We start from the raw sequence: 18743 nt of genomic DNA, 5'->3' as shown, positions 1-18743 counted from the left end.
ATTTCAGGTTGTACTACAAGGCTGTGGTCATCAAGACAGTGTGGTACTGGCACAAAAACAGACACATAGATCAATGGAACAGAATAGAGAACCCAGAAGTGGACCCTGAACTTTATGGTCAACTAATATTCGATAAAGGAGGAAAGACCATCCATTGGAAGTAAGACAGTCTCTTCAATAAATGGTGCTGGGGAAATTGGACATCCACATGCAGAAGAATGAAACTAGACCACTCTCTTTCACCATACACAAAGATAAACTCAAAATGGATGAAAGACCTAAATGTGAGACAAGATTCCATCAAAATCCTAGAGGAGAACACAGGCAACACCCTTTTTGAACCTGGCCACAGTAACTTCTTGCAAGATACATCCATGAAGGCAAAAGTAACAAAAGCAAAAATGAACTATTGGGACTTCATCCAGATAAGAAGCTTTTGCGCAGCAAAGGATACAGTCAACCAAACTCAAAGACAACCTACAGAATGGGAGAAGATATTTGCAAATGTCCTATCAGATAAAGGGCTAGTCTAAGATCTATAAAGAACTTATTAAACTCAACACCAAAGAAACAAACAATCCAATCATGAAATGGGAAAAAGACATGAAGAGAAATCGCACAGAGGAAGACATAGACATGGCCAACATGCATATGAGAAAATGCTCTGCATCACTTGCCATCAGGGAAATACAAATCAAAACCACAATGAGATACCACCTCACACCAGTGAGAATGGGGAACATTAACAAGGCAGGAAACAACAAATTTTGGAGAGGATGTGGAGAAAAGGGAACCCTCTTACTCTGTTGGTGGGAATGTGAACTGGTGCGGCCACTCTGGAAAACTGTGTGGAGGTTCCTCAAAGAGTTAAAAATAGAGCTGCCCTACGACCCAGCAATTGCACTGTTGAGGATTTACCCCAAAGATTCAGATGCAATGAAATGCCGGGACACCTGCACCCCGATGTTTCTAGCAGCAATGTCCACAATAGCCAAACTGTGGAAGGAGCCTCGGTGTCCATCGAAAGATGAATGGATAAAGAAGATGTGGTTTATGTATACAATGGAATATTACTCAGCCATTAGAAACGACAAATACCGACCATTTGCTTCAACGTGGATGGAACTGGAGTGTATTATGCTGAGTGAAGTAAGTCAATCGGAGAAGGACAAACATTATATGGTCTCATTCATTTGGGGAATAAATATTAGTGAAAGGAAATAGAGGGGAAGGGAGAAGAAATGTGTGGGAAATATCAGAAAGGGAGACAACATAAAGACTGCTAACTCTGGGAAACGAACTAGGGGTGGTGGAAGGGGAGGAGTGCGCGGGGTGGGGGTGAGTGGGTGACGGGCACTGAGGGGGACACTAGACAGGATGAGCACTGGGTGTTATTCTGTATGTTGGTAAATTGAACACCAATAAAAAATTATTTTATTAAAAAAAAAGGAATGTTCCCTCTATCCCTACACCCTGAATAGTTATGATCAGGATGGATACTGTATTGTGTCAGATGCTTTCCCTGCATCTATTGAGAGGATCATATGGTTCTTCTTTTTTCTCTTGCTGATATGATGAATCACATTGTTTTACGAGTGTTGAACCAGCCTTGCATCCCGGGGATAAATCCCACTTGGTCATGGTGAGTAATCTTCTTAATGTACTGTTGGATCCTATTAGCTAGTATGTTGGTTGAGAATTTTTGCATCCATGTTCATCAGGGATATTGTTCTATAATTCTCCTTTTTGGTGGGGTCTTTGTCTGGTTTTGGAATTAAGGTGATGCTGGACTCATAGAACGAATTTGGAAGTGCTCCATCTCTTTCTATCTTTCCAAACAGCTTTAGTAGAATAGGTATGGTTTCTTCTTTAAACGTTTGATGGAAGCCATCTGGCCCTGGACTTTTGTGTCTTGGGAGGTTTTTGATGACTGCTTCAATTTCCTCCCTGGTTATCGGCCTGTTCAGGTTTTCTCTGTCTTCCTGTTCCAGTTTTGGTAGTTTGTGGCTTTCCAGAAATGCGTCCATTTCTCCTAGATTGCCTAATTTACTGGCATATAGCTGTTCATATGTTTTTAAAATCGTTTGTATTTCCTTGGTGTTGGTAGTGATCTCTGCTTTCTCATTCATGATTTTATTAATTTGAGTCTTCTCTCTTCTTTTTAATAAGGCTGGCTAATGATTTATCTATCTTATTAATTCTTCCAAAGAACAAACTCCTGGTTTTGTTGATCTCTTCCACAGTTCTTCTGGTCTCAATTTCGTTGAGTTCTGCTTGAATCTTTATTAACTGTCTTCTTCTGCTGGGTGTAGGATCTATTTGCTGTTTTTCCTCTAGCTCCTTTATGTGTAAGGTTAGCTTTTGTATTTGAGTTCTTTCCAGTTTTTGAATGGCTGCTTGTATTGCGATGTATTTCCCCCTCAGGACTGGTTTTGCTGTATCCCAAAGATTTTGAACAGTTGTATCTTCATTCTCATTAGTTTCCATGAATCTTTTTAATTCTTCCTTAATTTTCTGGTTGACCCTTTCATCTTTTAGCAGGATGGTCTTTAACCTCCACGTGTTTGAAATCCTTCCAAACTTCTTGTGATTTTGTTCTAATTTCAAGGCATTATGGTCTGAGAATATGCAGAGGATGATCTCAATCTTTTGGTATTGGTTAAGACCTGATGTGACCCAGTATGTGGTCTATTCTGGAGAAAGTTCCATGTGCACTTGAGAAGAATGTGTATTCAGTTGAGTTTGGATGTAAAGTTCTGTAGATATCTGTGAAATCCATCTGGTCCAGTGTATCATTTAAATCTCTTGTTTCTTCGGAGATGTTGTGCTTAGAAGACCTATCAAGTGTAGAAAGCTCTACGTTGAAGTCACCAAGTATAAGTGCATTATTATCTATGTATGTCTTAACTTTGGTTATTAATTGTATATTTGGCAGCTCCCACATTCGGGGCATATGTATTGATGATTGTTAAGTCCTTTTTTAAAAAATTTATGATAGGCACACAGTGAGAGAGAGAGAGGCAGAGACAAAGGCAGAGGGAGAAGCAGGCTCCATGCACTGGGAGCCTGACATGGGATTCGATCCCGGATCTCCAGGATCGCGCCCTGGGCCAAAGGCAGGTGCTAAACCGCTGCACCACCCAGGGATACCTCCTTTCTTGGATAGATCCTTTAGGTATGATATAGTGTCCCTCTTCATCACTCACTGCAGTCTTCGGGATAAACTTTAGTTTATCTGATATAAGAATGGCTACCCCTGCTTTCTTTTGAGGACCATTTGAATGGGAAATGATTATCCAACCTTTTATTTTCAGGCTGCTGGTGTCCTTAGGTCTAAAATGAGTCTCTTGTAGACAGCAAATAGATGGGTCCAGCTTTTTTTATCCAATCTGAAACCCTGCACCTTTTGATGGAGTCATTAAGCCCATTCACGCTCAGACTTTCTATTGAAAGATAAGAAGTGAGTGTCATCATGATACCTGTTCAGTCCCTGTCTTTGTGGATTGTTCCATTGGACTTCCTCTTAAAGAGGAATTTTAAGAGTCCCCCTTAAAATTTCTTGCAGAGGTGGTTTGGTGGTCACATATTCTTTCAGTTCCTGCCTATCTTGGAAGCTCTTTATCTAGCCTTCTATTCTAAATGAGAGTCTCGCTGGATAAAGTATTCTTGGCTGCATGTTTTTCTCATTTAGGACCCTGAATATATCCTTCCAGCCCTTTCTGGCTTGCCAGGTCTCTGTGGAGAGGTCTGCTGTTAATCTGATATTTCTCCCCGTATAAGTTAGGGATGCCTTGTCTCTTGCTGCTTTAAGGGTCTTCTCTTTATCTTTGGAATTTGCAAGCTTCACTATTAAATGTCGAGGTTTTGAATGTTTTTTGTTGATTTTAGGGGGGGATCTCTCTATTTCCTGGATCTGAATGCCTGTTTCCCTTCCCAGATTAGGGAAGTTTTCAGCTATGATTTGTTCAAATACATATTCTGGCCCTCTGGCCCTTTCGGTGCCCTCGGGAACCCCAATTAACTGTAGATTTTTCTTCCTCAGGCTGTCACTTATTTCCCTTAATCTATCCTCATGATCTTTTAATTGTCCCTTTTATGTCACTCACTCGTTCTTCTACCTTGTTAACCGTTGTCGTAATGACCTCTAGTTTGGATTGCATCTTATTTAATTAATTTTTAATTTCTACCTGATTAGATCTAAATTCTGCAGTCATGAAGTCTCTTGAGTCCTTTATGCTTTTTTCTAGAGCCACCAGTAGCTTTATAATTGTGCTTCTGAATTGGTTTTCTGTCATTGAATTGTAATCCAAATTTTGTAACTCTGTGGGCAAGAGGACTGTTTCTGATTCTTTCTTTTGAGATGAGTTTTTCCTTCTAGTCATTTTGCTCAGTGCAGAGTGGCCAAAAACAAGTTGTATTGGGAAAAGCAGAAAAAGCGAGGAGAGAAAGAAGAAAAGGAAAAGAAAAAAAAAGGGGGGGTGGGAAAGAGAGAAGAGAAGATAAAAATGGGGGGGGGAAGCAAACAAATCAAAAAAACAAAAAACAAGAGGTAGTATCCTCTGATTCTTTATACTGTAAATCCCTCGCCTTTCCCTGGAACTTTCCTGTGCTGCTTGGTCAATAATTTGTTTTTCCCCTGTCCGTCTAGCTGGTCTTCTGGGGGAGGGGCCTGCTGTGCTGATTTTCAGGTGTCAGCACTTGGGGGAGCTGCTCTGCCCCTGCCTGGTGCAGGGCTCGGTGTAAGTTGTTTAACCTATTTATCCTGTGAGGCCACTGTGAAGCGCAGTAGGGGTTGTTTATCCTGTGAGGCCCCAGGAGGAACAACAACAGTAGCAGCGGCCAGCTCTCCAGGCCTCGAGTCAGCTCCCGCAGTAACTCTGGAGCTCTCAGTCTGCAGAGGCCTTGATGCTCCGGGGGCGGGGGCCACTGATCTGCTCAGCTCCGAGCCACCCGGAGGCTGGGGTGTCCTGGCTGTCCTGTGCCCTCCTGGCCTCTGCTTGTCCCAGGGAGAGCGCCGGATCTTGGGCTGTGTCCCCCGCGCCCTGTGCTCCAGGGCCTGCCCTGTTGGAATCGCGCTGGCGGCTGCACAGCTCCCTCTGTGCGGAGCCTCTGCCCGAGCAGCCCCCGAGCTGCTCCTGGGGCCCTGCAGCCCCTCTGCACGGAGCCACCACCTGAGCCCCTCCGAGCTGCTCCCAGGTCCAGCCCGGCTCGTGCTGCAGCCCTTTAGGGAGCTCGGCCTCGGGGTGTGGCACACTCTCTCAGGGGCGCAAGTGTCTGTTACTGTCCCTGGGAGCCTGAGGGCATCCCCGCCCTCCTGGGGCCCTGCTCCAACTCCCTGCGAGGGCCTTTCCATCTGGGAAGGTTGGTGAAGCTCCTGCTTCTCCATGGACGGGGCTTTCCTGTCCTGTGGACACTCACTGAGGCCTTAGCCTGGCTCCTCGCAGGCCCGTCCCCCTTGGATGCCTTTTGTTTCTTTATATCTTTTTTTCCCCCATATTCCTACCTTGATAGAAGAGTGAACTCTTTTCACTGTAGCATTCCAGCTGTTTTCTCTTTAAATCTCAGGCCGAATTCTTAGGTTTTTTGGATGATTTGAAAGTTACCTAGGTAATTTGGTGGGGACAGGTGACTTGGGGATCCTACTCTTCTGCCATCTTGCCCCACCTCCTGTTCTTTGTCTTAAATAGCATCCTGTCCCTTCTTCTCCCAATCGAGTAAGTCTCATATACAGGCACTCCGGAAATCTTCAGGAGGTTTTGTCTGGTCATCACTAGGAAGAAGAAGGAGTCCTCTTATGACTTGTTCCTCTTTAATCCAACTATATCCAGAAAAGAAAGTTATCTATAGGTGCTAAAGTGAGAAGCTTTAGAAATAGTCAAGGTATGGTCATGGATGCTCTTAAGAATGTATTTGGAAACATCATTTCTTTCTTTTTTTAATTTCAGAGGTAGAATTCAGTGATTCATCAGTTGCATTTAACACCCAGTACTCATTATTTCAAGTGCCTTTCTTAATGCCCATCACCCAGTTATCCCATTTCCCCACCCACCTCCCCTCCTGCAACCTTCAGTTTGTTCCCTTTAGTTAAGAGTCTCTATGGTTTGTCTCCCTGTTTTCCTCTTATTTTCCCTTCCCTTCCCTTCCCCTATGTTCATCTGTTTTGTTTCTTAAACTCCACATATGAGTGAAATCATTTGGTATTTGTCTTTCTCTGACAGACTTATTTTGCTTAGCAAAATATCCTTTAGTTCCATCCATGTCATTGCAAATGGTTAAGATGTCATTCTTTTTGATGGCTGAGTACATATCATGTCCTTTTCATCCATTCATCTGTTGATGGACATCTGGGCTCTTGCCATAGTTTGGCTATTGTGAACTGCTATACATTGGAGTGCATGTGCCCCTTCAAATCACTATGTATTCTTTGGATAAATAACTATTAGTGCAATTGCTGGGTTGTAGGGTAGCTCTATTTTAACTTTTTGAGGACTCTTCATACTGTTTTCCAGAGTGGCTGCACCAGTTTGCATTCCTACAAACAGTACAAGAGGGTTCCCCTTTCCACATCTTCACCAATATCTGTTGTTTCCTGAGTTAATTTTAGCCATTATGACTGGCGTTAGGTGGTATCTCATTGTGCTTTTGATTTGTATTTCCCTGATGCCAAGGGATGTTGAGCATTTTTTTGTGTGTCTATTGGCCATTTATGTATCTTCTTTAGTGAAATGTCTGTTCATGTCTACCGAACATTTCTTGACCAGATTTTTTTGTTTATGGGTGTTGAGTTTGGTAAGTTCTTCACAGACTTTGGATAGTAGCCCTTTATCTGAGAAGACATTTGCAAATATCTTCTCCCATTCTGTGGGTTGCCTTTTAGTTTTGTTGATTGATTCTTTTGCTGTGCAAAAGCTTTATATCTTGATGAAGTCCCAATAGCTCATTTTTACTTTTGTTTCTCTTGCCTTTGTAGTCATGTCTCATGAGAAGTTGCTGCAGCCAAGGTCAAAGAGGTTGCTGCCAAAGCTCTCCTCTGGGATTTTGATGGATTCCTGATGTTTGTGTATGTGTCTTTGTGGGTCTGTGTCAATACAAGTATATAAATACATATGTACATAAATGTCCATATAAATATATATTTATGCTTATTCATTTATATCTCACATTTCACTGATGACTTCCTCATAGTTGTCTGATTTCAATTCAGTCAGAGCAGTGCTAAAGGATTAAAGAGGCACATAGTCAAACACCACACGTAATGCTAGACTGACTTCTTTCTATTTAAATAGCTGTAACTTCTCTATACTTATGAACTGGTCATCTTTAAAAATTCATGTATATATCACCTAAATGAACTTGGTAGGTCATTTTTGATTAGAAATGAATGAGGCTTTATGTAAGGTGCCCTTGACTATCTTAGGCCTACATATAATTAATGTATCAATCTATAAGAAGTTCTTTACTATTACCTTAATCTCAATGTGTAAACAGCCCTTTGCAATAGAATTTACTTCAAATTCAGTTTCAGTTTATAGGGACATATTCCTTTGACCCCAACTAATTTCCTGATTCTTAATTCCTTTCGTCACCTGCTTACTCTTCATGCTTCCTGGATGTCTTTTCCTGCCCCTCAGACAGGGTCAAGTGACTAAAGACCTGAGGCAGAGGCTCCTTTCAGTATGGTGGTAGGTTTGGGGCACCAACGTCACATGGGGGCAGAGCTCTGAAGGGTGAGGATCCAGGGTCTATTAGCTCCATTCTTTATGCTGATTTCTCCTGGCTCCAAATAAATTTTCCTCCTCTCTTGCCCATTCTAGTAGAGACTCATCCACAATAATTAAGGATGGACAAATAAATACTAGGATTAAAAAGATTCCCTCTAGGATCTGTTCATCTTTTCCCACCTATGTTCAAAATAGAAGCTTATCATGAGAAGACTTTACAAACAGTATCAGGGGAACTCTGTATTCCCATGCATGATCCTGAGAGTGAACATCCCAAATCTCAATGTATGTGTGTGTGTGTACAGATACATATCTATGTAATGTACTCATCATAGCTCACTGTGCACTGGAGAGTCCTTCAGAGGATACTGCTGTCAATTCACTCAGGGCAGGACTAAAGGATTAAAAACAGACACAGTAAGATACCCTAGGACTTTTAGACCTACTTTTTTTGTTCAAATTAGCTACGATTACTCTTGAACTTATAAACTCCTGTCACGGAAAAAATTCACATGCAAGTCAGTTATTGAACCTTAGAAATGAAGATTTGTATGTTTGTAATAAGTATTATAGACCTAACAAAAACATGAATGATTCAAGAATCAAATACAGATTTTTACTACTGAACCTGGCTAGTATGTAACAGCCTTCCATGATGGAATTTGTCTCAAATTCAACCTTAATTTGCAGGCATATATTCTTCTTTCCTGCTCAGTTTCCTGCTTCTCTAGTCCCTCTTTCACCTCCCATGCTTGCCTTCCCTGCCCTCAGGTAATGTCAAGTAACTGGCAGGCCTGAGGCAGGGGCTCCCTCCATGTGACTACAGGTTTGGGGCAGTAGCCTCACATGGTGGCAGAACTCTGGAAAGTGAAAGAACCAGATTTGATTAGCTCCTTTCTTTCTGCTGAGGGCTCCTCCATTCTTTGTCTTAAATAGCATCCTGTCCCTTCTTCACCCAATCTAGTAAGTCTCATATACAGGCACTCCGGAAATCTCCAGGAGGTTTTGGCTGGTCATCACTAGGAAGAAGAAGGAGTCCTCTTATGACTTGTTCCTCTTTAATCCAACTATATCCAGAAAAGAAAGTTATCTATAGGTGCTAAAGTGAGAAGCTTTAGAAATAGTCAAGGTATGGTCATGGATGCTCTTAAGAATGCATTTGGAAACGTCATCCCTTTAATTCATTGTATTTATATTTATGTATGTGTCTGTGTTGTTATAAATACATATGTACATATATGTCCATATAAATATATATTTATCTTTTTCATTTATATCTCACATTTTACTGGTGGTGTCATAGCTCTGTGCTATCAATTCAGACAGGGCAGTGCTAAAGGATTAAAGAGACACATAGTCAGACACTACACATAATGCTAGACTGACTTTTTTCCATTTAAATATACTTACAATTGTTCTATACTTATTAATTACTCAGCCTTTAAAAATTCATGTACATATTACCTAAATGAACCATTTCTAATCATGTTTCATTAGAAATGAGGCATTACATATGATGCTAATAACTTAGTCCTATAAATAATTAATACATCAATCTATAAGAAGTTCTATACCATCACCCTAATCCCAGTGTCTAACAGCTTTTTATCATAGAATTTATTTCAAATTCAGCTTCAGTTTGGAAGCAACCAACCATCTTATTCTTTTAAATTCCTGGTTCTCAGGCCCTTTTCTCTTCTCTTTACTTTCATCTAAGGTTTTGGCTGCTACTAAAGGAGATAAACCTACTCAGGGGAAAAAGCATTCCTCTTAGGACTTCCTCTTTTATTCAACAAATCAAAAAAAAAGAAAGAAAAGAGAAAGAAAGAAAGAAAGAAAGAAAGAAAGAAAGAAAGAAAGAAAGAAAGAAAGAAAGGAGAAAGAAAAAGAAAGAAAGAAAGAAAGAAAGAAAGAAAGAAAGAAAGAAAGAAAGAAAGAAAAAGAAAGAAAAAGAAAGAAAAAGAAAAAAAGGAAAAAAAAGAAAAGAAAGTTACCTACGTATAATGAGGGCTTAGAAGTAGTATTGAAGCTACTCTATTGCCATGGATGCTCCTGATAGTAAATTTACAAATTTTTCTTTATTGTTTTATGCATGTATGTGTTGAGATTGTACATATAATTTAAAATTTATGCATTCAAATCTCACATTTCATTGGAGAATTCCTCATAGGTTTCCAATGTCAATTCACTTGGGGTAGGGCTAAAGAATAAAAAAGGTACATAGACAACATATGTAATTCTAGATACACTTTCCCCCACTCAAAAAGCTATAATTAATCTGTGATATGAATTAATATATTTTTAAAAATCCAAGTGCAAATCAATAACCTGGAACTTAGTGTGTCAGTTTATATTATAAATGAGGTTTATATAGTAGTAATGATTAACTTGTGCCCATGAGTAGTTAACACATTGAAATTTGGGTAAAAAGTGTTCTTCATTATTATCCTAACCCAATGTGTAACTATCTTTGGTGGTGGAACTTATTTTATTTCAACTTTAGCTTGTAAAGTTATAGGTATCTAGGTATAGGGATATAGGTATATATCCCTTTGACCTCAACTAATTTTGTGCTTTGTGCTTGGTGATTCCCTCCATCACCTGCTTACTCTTCATGCTTCATGGAGGTATTTCCTTCCCCTCAAACAGGGTCAAGTAACTAAAAACCTGAAACAGAGGCTTCCCCCAGTATGGTGGTGCATTTGGGATAGGAGGATCAGCTTAATGCAGTAGCAGAACTCTGGAGATTCATGGACACATCCAGTGTATTACCTTCATTCTTTTTGCTGAGGACTCGCTCCATTGCTCTGTCCACTGCTGACTCCTCCTTGTTTCAAATACCATTCTGTCCTTTCTTGGCCTACCCTAGCAGAATCTCATATATAGGCAATATGATAATTTCTTAAGGGTTTGGCTGCTACTAACTAAGGGTAATAAACATACTTAGAGGAAGAAGCATTTCTTTCATGACTTGGTCCTCTTTTATTTAAGTGAATCTGAACAAGATAAAAGAGTTATCAGATGTTATTATGAGAAGACTTAGAAACAGTATCAGATACTCTGTATTGCTTTGAATGCTCCTGAGAGTGAATTTGACAAATCTCAATCTCTATTTCTTTGTGTTGTCTTTCTGTATATGTGCTTATGTATGAGTATATGTGTTTTTATGCTGCTAGGACTATGTGTATGTATATATATGTATTATTATATATGTTTATATATATCTTTATGCTTTTCAATCTCACATTTCATTGCTGACTTCCTCATAGGAGTCTGATGCCAATTCATGATGGTTTGGGCTAAAGGATTAAAAAGGTACATGGTCAGATACCACGTAATTCTAGAGTTACTTTTTTCTGCCCAATTATACTCTATACTTATGAGCTGGTTGATCTTTAAAAATTCATGTATCAGTAAATTGAATCTGCTATGTCATTTTTATTAGAAATAATGCTTTAGACTTCTGGACAAGATGGTGGAATATGATGATCCTATGTCCACCTCATTTCATGGATACACCTAGATAACAGCTGCATCAGTATAAATAACTGCCAAAATAACCTGAGAGTGGCAAAACAGTCTCTCCACTCCTAAATGTAGAGGAGGGTGCACATCAAAGAGGGCAGAGACAAAGTCAGGAGCTAAATGGACCCACAGGACTCCCCATGGGAGTAAAGGATGTGGTGGGCATGGAGAATGTAGAGAAGACTTCACACCAGGCACCCCAGACATGGGAAACATGGACAGGGAAGACAAATCGCTACAACATTAGGCTTTGAAAATCAGAGGGGTTCAACTTCACGAGTTCTTACAATCAGTGGGACTTAACACCTGGAACTTTAAAAAAATCAGTGGGCCCAGCACTGGGAAAGCTGGACGGCAATATGTAACTAAGTCCTGCCCTTAGAGAAACAGCACAACAAAGAGCTCCCAGAGATAGAGCATTGACACAGCAGTTTGAAAAACACCTGTGGTATACAGGAAGATTTATTTACTAATGTGAGAGCATGTGGTGGAGAGGAAGGGACCTTTGGGAAACGTCTCAAAGAATAGAAGTGCTGGCAGGTGCTATTTCCCTCCCCAACCTCCCAGCCAAGCTACATGGACACCTGTGGGAACCAGTGCAGCACACTCTATACCTAGCTTACTAGCAGTGTGTCCTGTACCTCTGTTCTCTTGCTGATGTGTCATCACCATCCCAGACTGGGCAGGAGTTTTTCTTGAGTGGCTGTAGGTGCCCTTCCATACTAGACCATTGCAGACCAAGTGCCTCTCTCTCACATTGTCCTGCAGACTATCTATAGCAGGAGCCCCTCCAAAGCTGAGTCACAAACAGTATGGAAGCAGCCCTGACAGGTGCCAGCACCACTCCAAAGTAACTCTTGCCCTGAGGAGAGGGAAAGATAATCACACATAGCAGTTTAACTGTAGCCCAGCACTAGGCTGGGGATAGACATCTGATCTAACTGCAGCCCTGCCCACCAACAAAAGCTTTTCAGGGGACAACTAGAGAGAGTACCTTGCAATTTGGTCCTACAGCAACTCTGGCAATGCCTGTTCTAACTCAACTCAAGCCCAAGGTGGCCCCAGACTGGCCCATTAATAACACAGGGAAAAATCCCTGCCCACAACAGGCAAAGAGAGCCATTGCAGATGACTGGACTAAAGGTAAACACAGCTCAGCCACAATAGTAAGGCATACACAACACATAGAAGACAACCCTGAAGTTCCAGGTTCTGGTGAATGGGACACTGCATTGCAGCACACCACTGGACCTCTTCAAGAGCAGAACATGTAGCTACTTTCCTGACACATGGAAACAGATATAGACAAATGAGAGTTTATGGCAGCAATGTCCACAATAGCCAAACTATGGAAGAAGCCTCAGTGTCCATTGAAAGATGAATGGATAAAGAAGATGTGGTCTATATACACAGTGCAATATTACTCAGCCATTAGAAATGACAAATACCCACCAATTGCTTCAACGTGGATGGAACTGGAGGGTATTATGCTGAGTGAAGTAAGTCAATCAAAGAAGGACAAACATTATATGGTCTCATTCATTTGGGGAATATAAAAAATAGTGAAAGTGATTAAAGGGGAAAAGAGAGAAAATGAGTGGGGAATATCAGAGAGGGTGACAGAACATGAGAGACTCCTAACTCTGGGAAATGAACAAGGGGTAGTGGAAGGGGAGGTGGGCAAGGGAATGGGGTGACTGGGTGACAGGCACTGAGGGGAGCGCTTGATGGGATGAGCACTGGGTGTTATACTATATGTTGGCAAATTGAACTCCAATAAAAAATATACAAAAAGGAGAAGACAAAGGAATATGTCATAAATGAAAAAACAGGACAAATATCACAGCAAGAGAGCTAAACAGAACAGAGATTAGTAACATGCCTAATAGAGAATATAAAGTAATTGTCATAAAGACACTCATTGGACTTGAGAAAAGAGTGCAGGACTTCAGTAGGACCTTCAAAAAAGAGAAAGCAATCATAAAACAGAACCAATCAAAATGAAAAATTCAGCAGCTGAGATTAAAAACACGTTAGAGGGAGTATGTACTAAAGGAAGAGAAATGGATCAGCAACCTGGAGGACAGAGCAATGCAAATCAATCAATCTGAATATGAGAGAGGAAAGAAAACAATAATAAAAATGGGAATATATTAAGAGAACTCAATGCCATCATCAAGCATAACATTCACATTATAAGGATTCCGAAAGGGTGAAGAGAGACAAAAGGGGGCAGAAAATTTATCTGAAGAAATAATGTGGAAAACTTCCCTAACCTTAAGGAGGAAATCCAGAAATCCAGATCCAGGAGGGAGGCATAGAGCCCTCAACAATATCAACTCAAGGAGGTCCACATCAAGATGCGTAGTAATTAAAATGGCAAAAAAAAATTGTGATAGAGAATTTTTAAACAGAAAGAGAAAAGTAAACAGTTACATACAAAAGAAATCCCATACAACTATTAACTGATCTTTTAAGCAGAAATTTTGCAGGCTGAAGAGAGTGGTTGATATATTCAAAGTGCTGAAAGAAAAAAAAAATTGCAACCAAGAGTACTCTATCTAACAATGCTATCATTCAGAATAGAAGGAGATATCAAGAGTTTCCCAGACAAACAAAAGTTAAACTAATTAATCATCACTAAACCAACCTTATAAGAGATTTAAAGGGGACTCTGGGTGAAAAGAAGAGATCATAACCAGGAATAAGAAAAGTAAGAAGCACAAAAGCAAAATATATCTATACAATCAGTCAAGGGATTCACAATATAAAGGTTGTAAGTATGACACTATACACCTAAAATGTGGGGAGAGGAGTAAAAATTTAGGGCTTTTAAAATGGATTCAAATTTAAGCAACCATCATCTTCATATAGACTGCTATATGCATTAGATGTTATACATAAACCTAATGGAGCTGCAAATCAAAAACTGGTAATAGATATGTAAAAAAATAGAGAGAAAGAGAGAAATCCAAGCATATCACTAAAGAAAGGCAACTAGCCATGAGAGGAAACAAGAAAGGAACAGAAGAACTACAGATGATGGATAAAGAAGATGTGGGTTTTTTTAAATAAATTTATTTTTTATTGGTGTTCAATTTGACAACAAACAGAAGAAGATGTGGTTTATGTATACAATGGAATATTACTCAGCCATTAGAAACGACAAATACCCACCATTTGCTTCGACGTGGATGGAACTGGAGGGTATTATGCTGAGTGAAATAAGTCAATCGGAGAAGGACAAACATTATATGGTCTCATTCATTCGGGGAATATAAATAATAGTGAAAGGGAATAAAGAGGAAAGGAGAAAAAATAAGTGGGAAATATCAGAAAGGGAGACAGAACATGGAAGACTCCTAACTCTGGGAAACAAACTAGGGGTGGTGGGAAGGGAGGAGGGCTGGGGGTGGGGGTGACTGGGTGGCGGGCACTGAGGTGGGTACTTGACGGGATGAGCACTGAGTGTTATTCTGTATGTTGGCAAATTGAACACCAATAAAAAATAAATTTATTATTAAAAAAAGAACTACAGAAATAACCATAAAACAAGGAACAAATGGCATACCTATCAATAAGTACATATCCATCACTATTGACTTTGAATGTAAACAGGCTAAATGCTTCTGTCAAAATGCATAGAATGATGGAATGCATAAAAAAGCAAGACTTATTTATTTGCTGCCTATAGGAGACACATGTCAGAACTAAAGACATGTGCAGATCCAAAATGAAGGGATGGAAAAGCATTATCATACAAATGGAAGTAGAAAGAAAGCTAGGATAGCAATACTCATATCAGACAAAATAGATGTTAAAACAAGGAATGTAATAAGAAACATAGAAGAACACTATATAATAATCATAAAGGGAACAATTCAACAAGAATATATAACAATTGAAAATATGTATGCATCCAACATGCGAATACCCAAATACACAAAGCAGTTCATAACAAACATAAAATAATTGTTAGTAATACAATAATAGTAGGGGACTTTACCACTCCACTTACATCAATGGACAGATCATCCAAATAGAAAATCAACAAGAAAACAGTGGCTTTATTTTTTAAAGATATTTATCTACTCATTTATTATTTAGGGAGAGATAGAGACATAGAAAGAGAGCACCAGAAGGGGGAAGGATGAAGGGAGAGAGAGAATCTGAAGCAGACTCTGTGCTGAGTGTGGAGTTCAATGCAGGGCTCAATCTCACAACCTGAGATCATGACCTGAGCAGAAATTAAGTTGGACACTTAACTGACTGAGCCTCCCAGGTGCCCTGGAAACAGTGGCCTTAAACAACACATTGGATCAGATGGAACAGATATATTCAGAGCATTTCATCTTAAAACAGTAGAATACACATTCTTCTCAATTGCACATACAGTATTATCCAGAATCGATCACAGTTTAGGCCGTAAAACAAGTCTCAACAAATTTAAAAAGACTGAATGCATGCCATGAATCTTTTCTGACTATAACACTATGAAACTAGAAACCAACCAGAAGAAGAAATCTGGAAAGAACACAAATACATGGAGATTAAATACCATGCTACTAAATAATTAATGAGTCAACCAAAAAATAAATCAGAAATCAAGAAAACATGGGGACAAATGAAAACAAGAATACAATGGTCCAAAATCTTTGGAATACAGCAAAGCCAGTCTTAAGAGAGAAGTTTATGCTAATACAGGCCTACATCAGGAAGCAAGAAAAATCTCAAATAAACAACCTAATGTGACACCTAACAGAACTAGAAAAAGAAAGCAAAACCCCACACCAGTAGAAGGAAGGGAATAATAAAGATTACAATGAAACAGATCAATGAAACCTGGAACTGTTTTTTTTTTTTAAAGATCAACAAAATTAATAAACTTTTAGCCAGACTCATTAAAAAAAAGAGAAAAGAGAGAGAGAGACAGACAGACAGACAGAGAGGGCTCAAAATCATAAATAAAAGATGAGAAATAATAACCAATACCACAGACATACATTGGATTCTAAGATAATATTATGAAAATTATATGCCAACAAATTGGATAACCCAGAAGAATTGTATGCATTCCTAGAATACATAATCTTCCAAAAATGAATGAGAAAGAAATAGAAAATTTGAATAGACTGATTACCAGCAATTAAATTGACTCAGTAATCAAAATCTTTCAACAAACGAAATTCCAGGACCATATATCTTCACAGTTGACGCCAATGAAACATTAAAGAAGAATTAATACTTATTCTCTTCAAGCTATTCCAAAAATAGAAGAGGAAGAAAAGCTTTCAAATTCATTTCAGAAGGCTACCCTTACCTTGATACCAAAACCAGATAAAGACAGTACAAAAGAGAGAGAGAGAGAGAGAGAGAGAACTACAGGCCAATACCTTTGATGAACATAGATGCAAAAATCCGCAACAAGATACGTTCGTTAGATTATTCCTTTCTGCCCCTGGACACCTTCGAGTAAGCATCATTAAAGTCTCCCCTCCCACGGCCATCATGTCTAAGTCAGAGTCTCCCAAAGAGCCTGAGCAGTTGAGGAGGCTCTTCATTGGAGGTTTGAGCTTTGAAACAACCGATGAGAGTCTGAGGAGCCATTTTAGCAATGGGGGACACTTATGGACTGTGTGGTAATGAGAGATCCAAACACCAAGCGCTCCAAAGGCTTTGAGTTTGGCATGTATGCCACCGTGGAGAAGGTGGATGAAGCCATGAATGTAAGGCTACACAAGGGGGATGGAAGAGTTGTGGAACCAAAGAGGGCTGTCTCATGAGAATATTCTCAAAGACCTGGTGCCCACTTAACTGTGAAAAAGATTTTTGTTGGTGGCATTAAAGAAGACACTGAAGAACACCATCTAAGAGATTATTTTGAACATATGGGAAAATTGAAATGATTGAGATCATGACTGACTGAGGCAGTGGCAAAAAGAGAGGTTTTACTTTTGTGACATTTGATGACCATGACTCTGTAGACAAGATTGTCATTAAAAAATACCATACTGTGAATAGCCACAACTGTGAATTAAGTAAAGCCCTACTGAAGCAAGAGATAGCTAGTGCTTCATCCAGCCAAAGAGGCCGAAGTGGTTCTGGAAACTTTGGTGGTGGTCATGGAGGTGGTTTTGGTGGGAATGACAACTTTGGTTGTAGAGGGAACTTTAGTGGTCGAGGTGGCTTTGGTGGTAGTGGAGGTGGTGGTGGATATGGTGGCAGTGGGGATGGCTATAACAGATTTGGTAATGATGGAAGCAACTTTGGAGGTGGTGGAAGCTATAATGATTTTGGCAATTATAGCAATCAATCCTCAAATTTTGGACCCATGAAAGGAGGAAATTTTGGAGGCAGAAGCTCTGGCCCCTATGGTGGTGGAGGCCAATACTTTGCCAAACCACAAAACCAAGGTGGCTATGGCAGTTCCAGAAGCAGCAGCAGCTATGGCAGTGGCAGAAGGTTTTTAATTACTCCCAGGAAACAAAGCTTAGCAGAAGAGGAGAGCCAGAGAAGTGACAAGGAAGCTACAGGTTACAACAGATTTGTGAACTCAGCCAAGCAGGGCCTAGCTGATACAAAAAAAGACATGTTTTAGACAATACTCATGTGTATGGGCAAAAAACTCAAGGACTGTATTTGTGACTAACTGTATAACAGATTATTTTAGTTTCTGTTCTGTGGAAAGTGTAAAGCATTCCAACAAGGGGTTTTAATGTAGATTTTTTTGCACCCATGCTGTTGATTGCTAAATGTAATAGTCTGATCATGACGCTGAATTAATGTGTCTTAAAAAAAATCCACAACAAAATATTACCAAAATGAATCCAATATTCCAGTAATAAGGTCATTCATCCCAATCAACTATTATTTATTCTAGGTCTGCAAAAGTGGTTCAATATTTGAAAATCATTATGATAAAGCACATCAATAGGAGAAATAAAAACCATATTATTATTTCCGTCAATACAGAAAAAGGATTTGATAAAGCACAACATCTATTCATGATAAAAACTCTCAACAAAGTAGATTGATTCATAGGTCTTCTGTACAACAAAGGAAAAAAATCAACAAAACTAAAAGACAATCTAAGGAATAGGAGAAGATATTTGCAAGTGACATATCCAATAAAGGGTTAGTACCTAAAATATGTGAAGAATCATACAACCCAACACTAAAATCAAATAATCCAATTTAATAATGGGCAGAAGACATGAACAGACTTTTCTCCAAAGAAGATATCCAGATGACAAACAGGCACATGAAAAGATGCTCAATATCATCATCAGGGAAATGCAAATTAAAACTACAATGAAAAATGAGATATCATCTCACAGTTTTCAGAATAGCTAAATCCAAGTGTCCATTGATAGATGAATGGATAAAGATGTGAGATTATATGTGTGTGTGTGTGTGTGTGTGTGTGTGTAGGCCCTGCCACCATTATATATATATAATACACACATACACACACACGAATATTGCTCAGCTATAGAA

The 18743-nt window shown here is 39.4% G+C and overlaps 1 protein-coding gene across 10 annotated transcripts in view; it reads right to left on the bottom strand.

The window, feature by feature from the left end:
- The window catches only part of LOC140616601 (phosphatidylinositol 3,4,5-trisphosphate 3-phosphatase TPTE2-like), a 160306-nt gene that overhangs the window by 115478 nt on the left and 26085 nt on the right, over window positions 1–18743 (bottom strand). For 5 of the 10 annotated variants that reach the window (XM_072797236.1, XM_072797235.1, XM_072797237.1 and 2 more), the window contains 5 exons: window positions 10967–11020; window positions 9868–9921; window positions 9004–9054; window positions 8062–8115; window positions 7162–7215 (listed from right to left, as the gene is read on the bottom strand). In XM_072797236.1, coding sequence (XP_072653337.1) covers window positions 7162–7215; window positions 8062–8115; window positions 9004–9054; window positions 9868–9921; window positions 10967–11020 — 267 coding nt within the window. The remainder of the gene's footprint in view (window positions 1–7161; window positions 7216–8061; window positions 8116–9003; window positions 9055–9867; window positions 9922–10966; window positions 11021–18743) is intronic. The other 5 variants (XM_072797238.1, XM_072797239.1, XM_072797240.1 and 2 more) reach the window with 5 other exon arrangements.

The sequence above is a fragment of the Canis lupus genome, chromosome 24 (genome assembly GCF_048164855.1).
Source record: "Canis lupus baileyi chromosome 24, mCanLup2.hap1, whole genome shotgun sequence".
NCBI lineage: Eukaryota > Metazoa > Chordata > Mammalia > Carnivora > Canidae > Canis > Canis lupus.
This window is presented reverse-complemented; position numbering and strand designations above follow the sequence as displayed.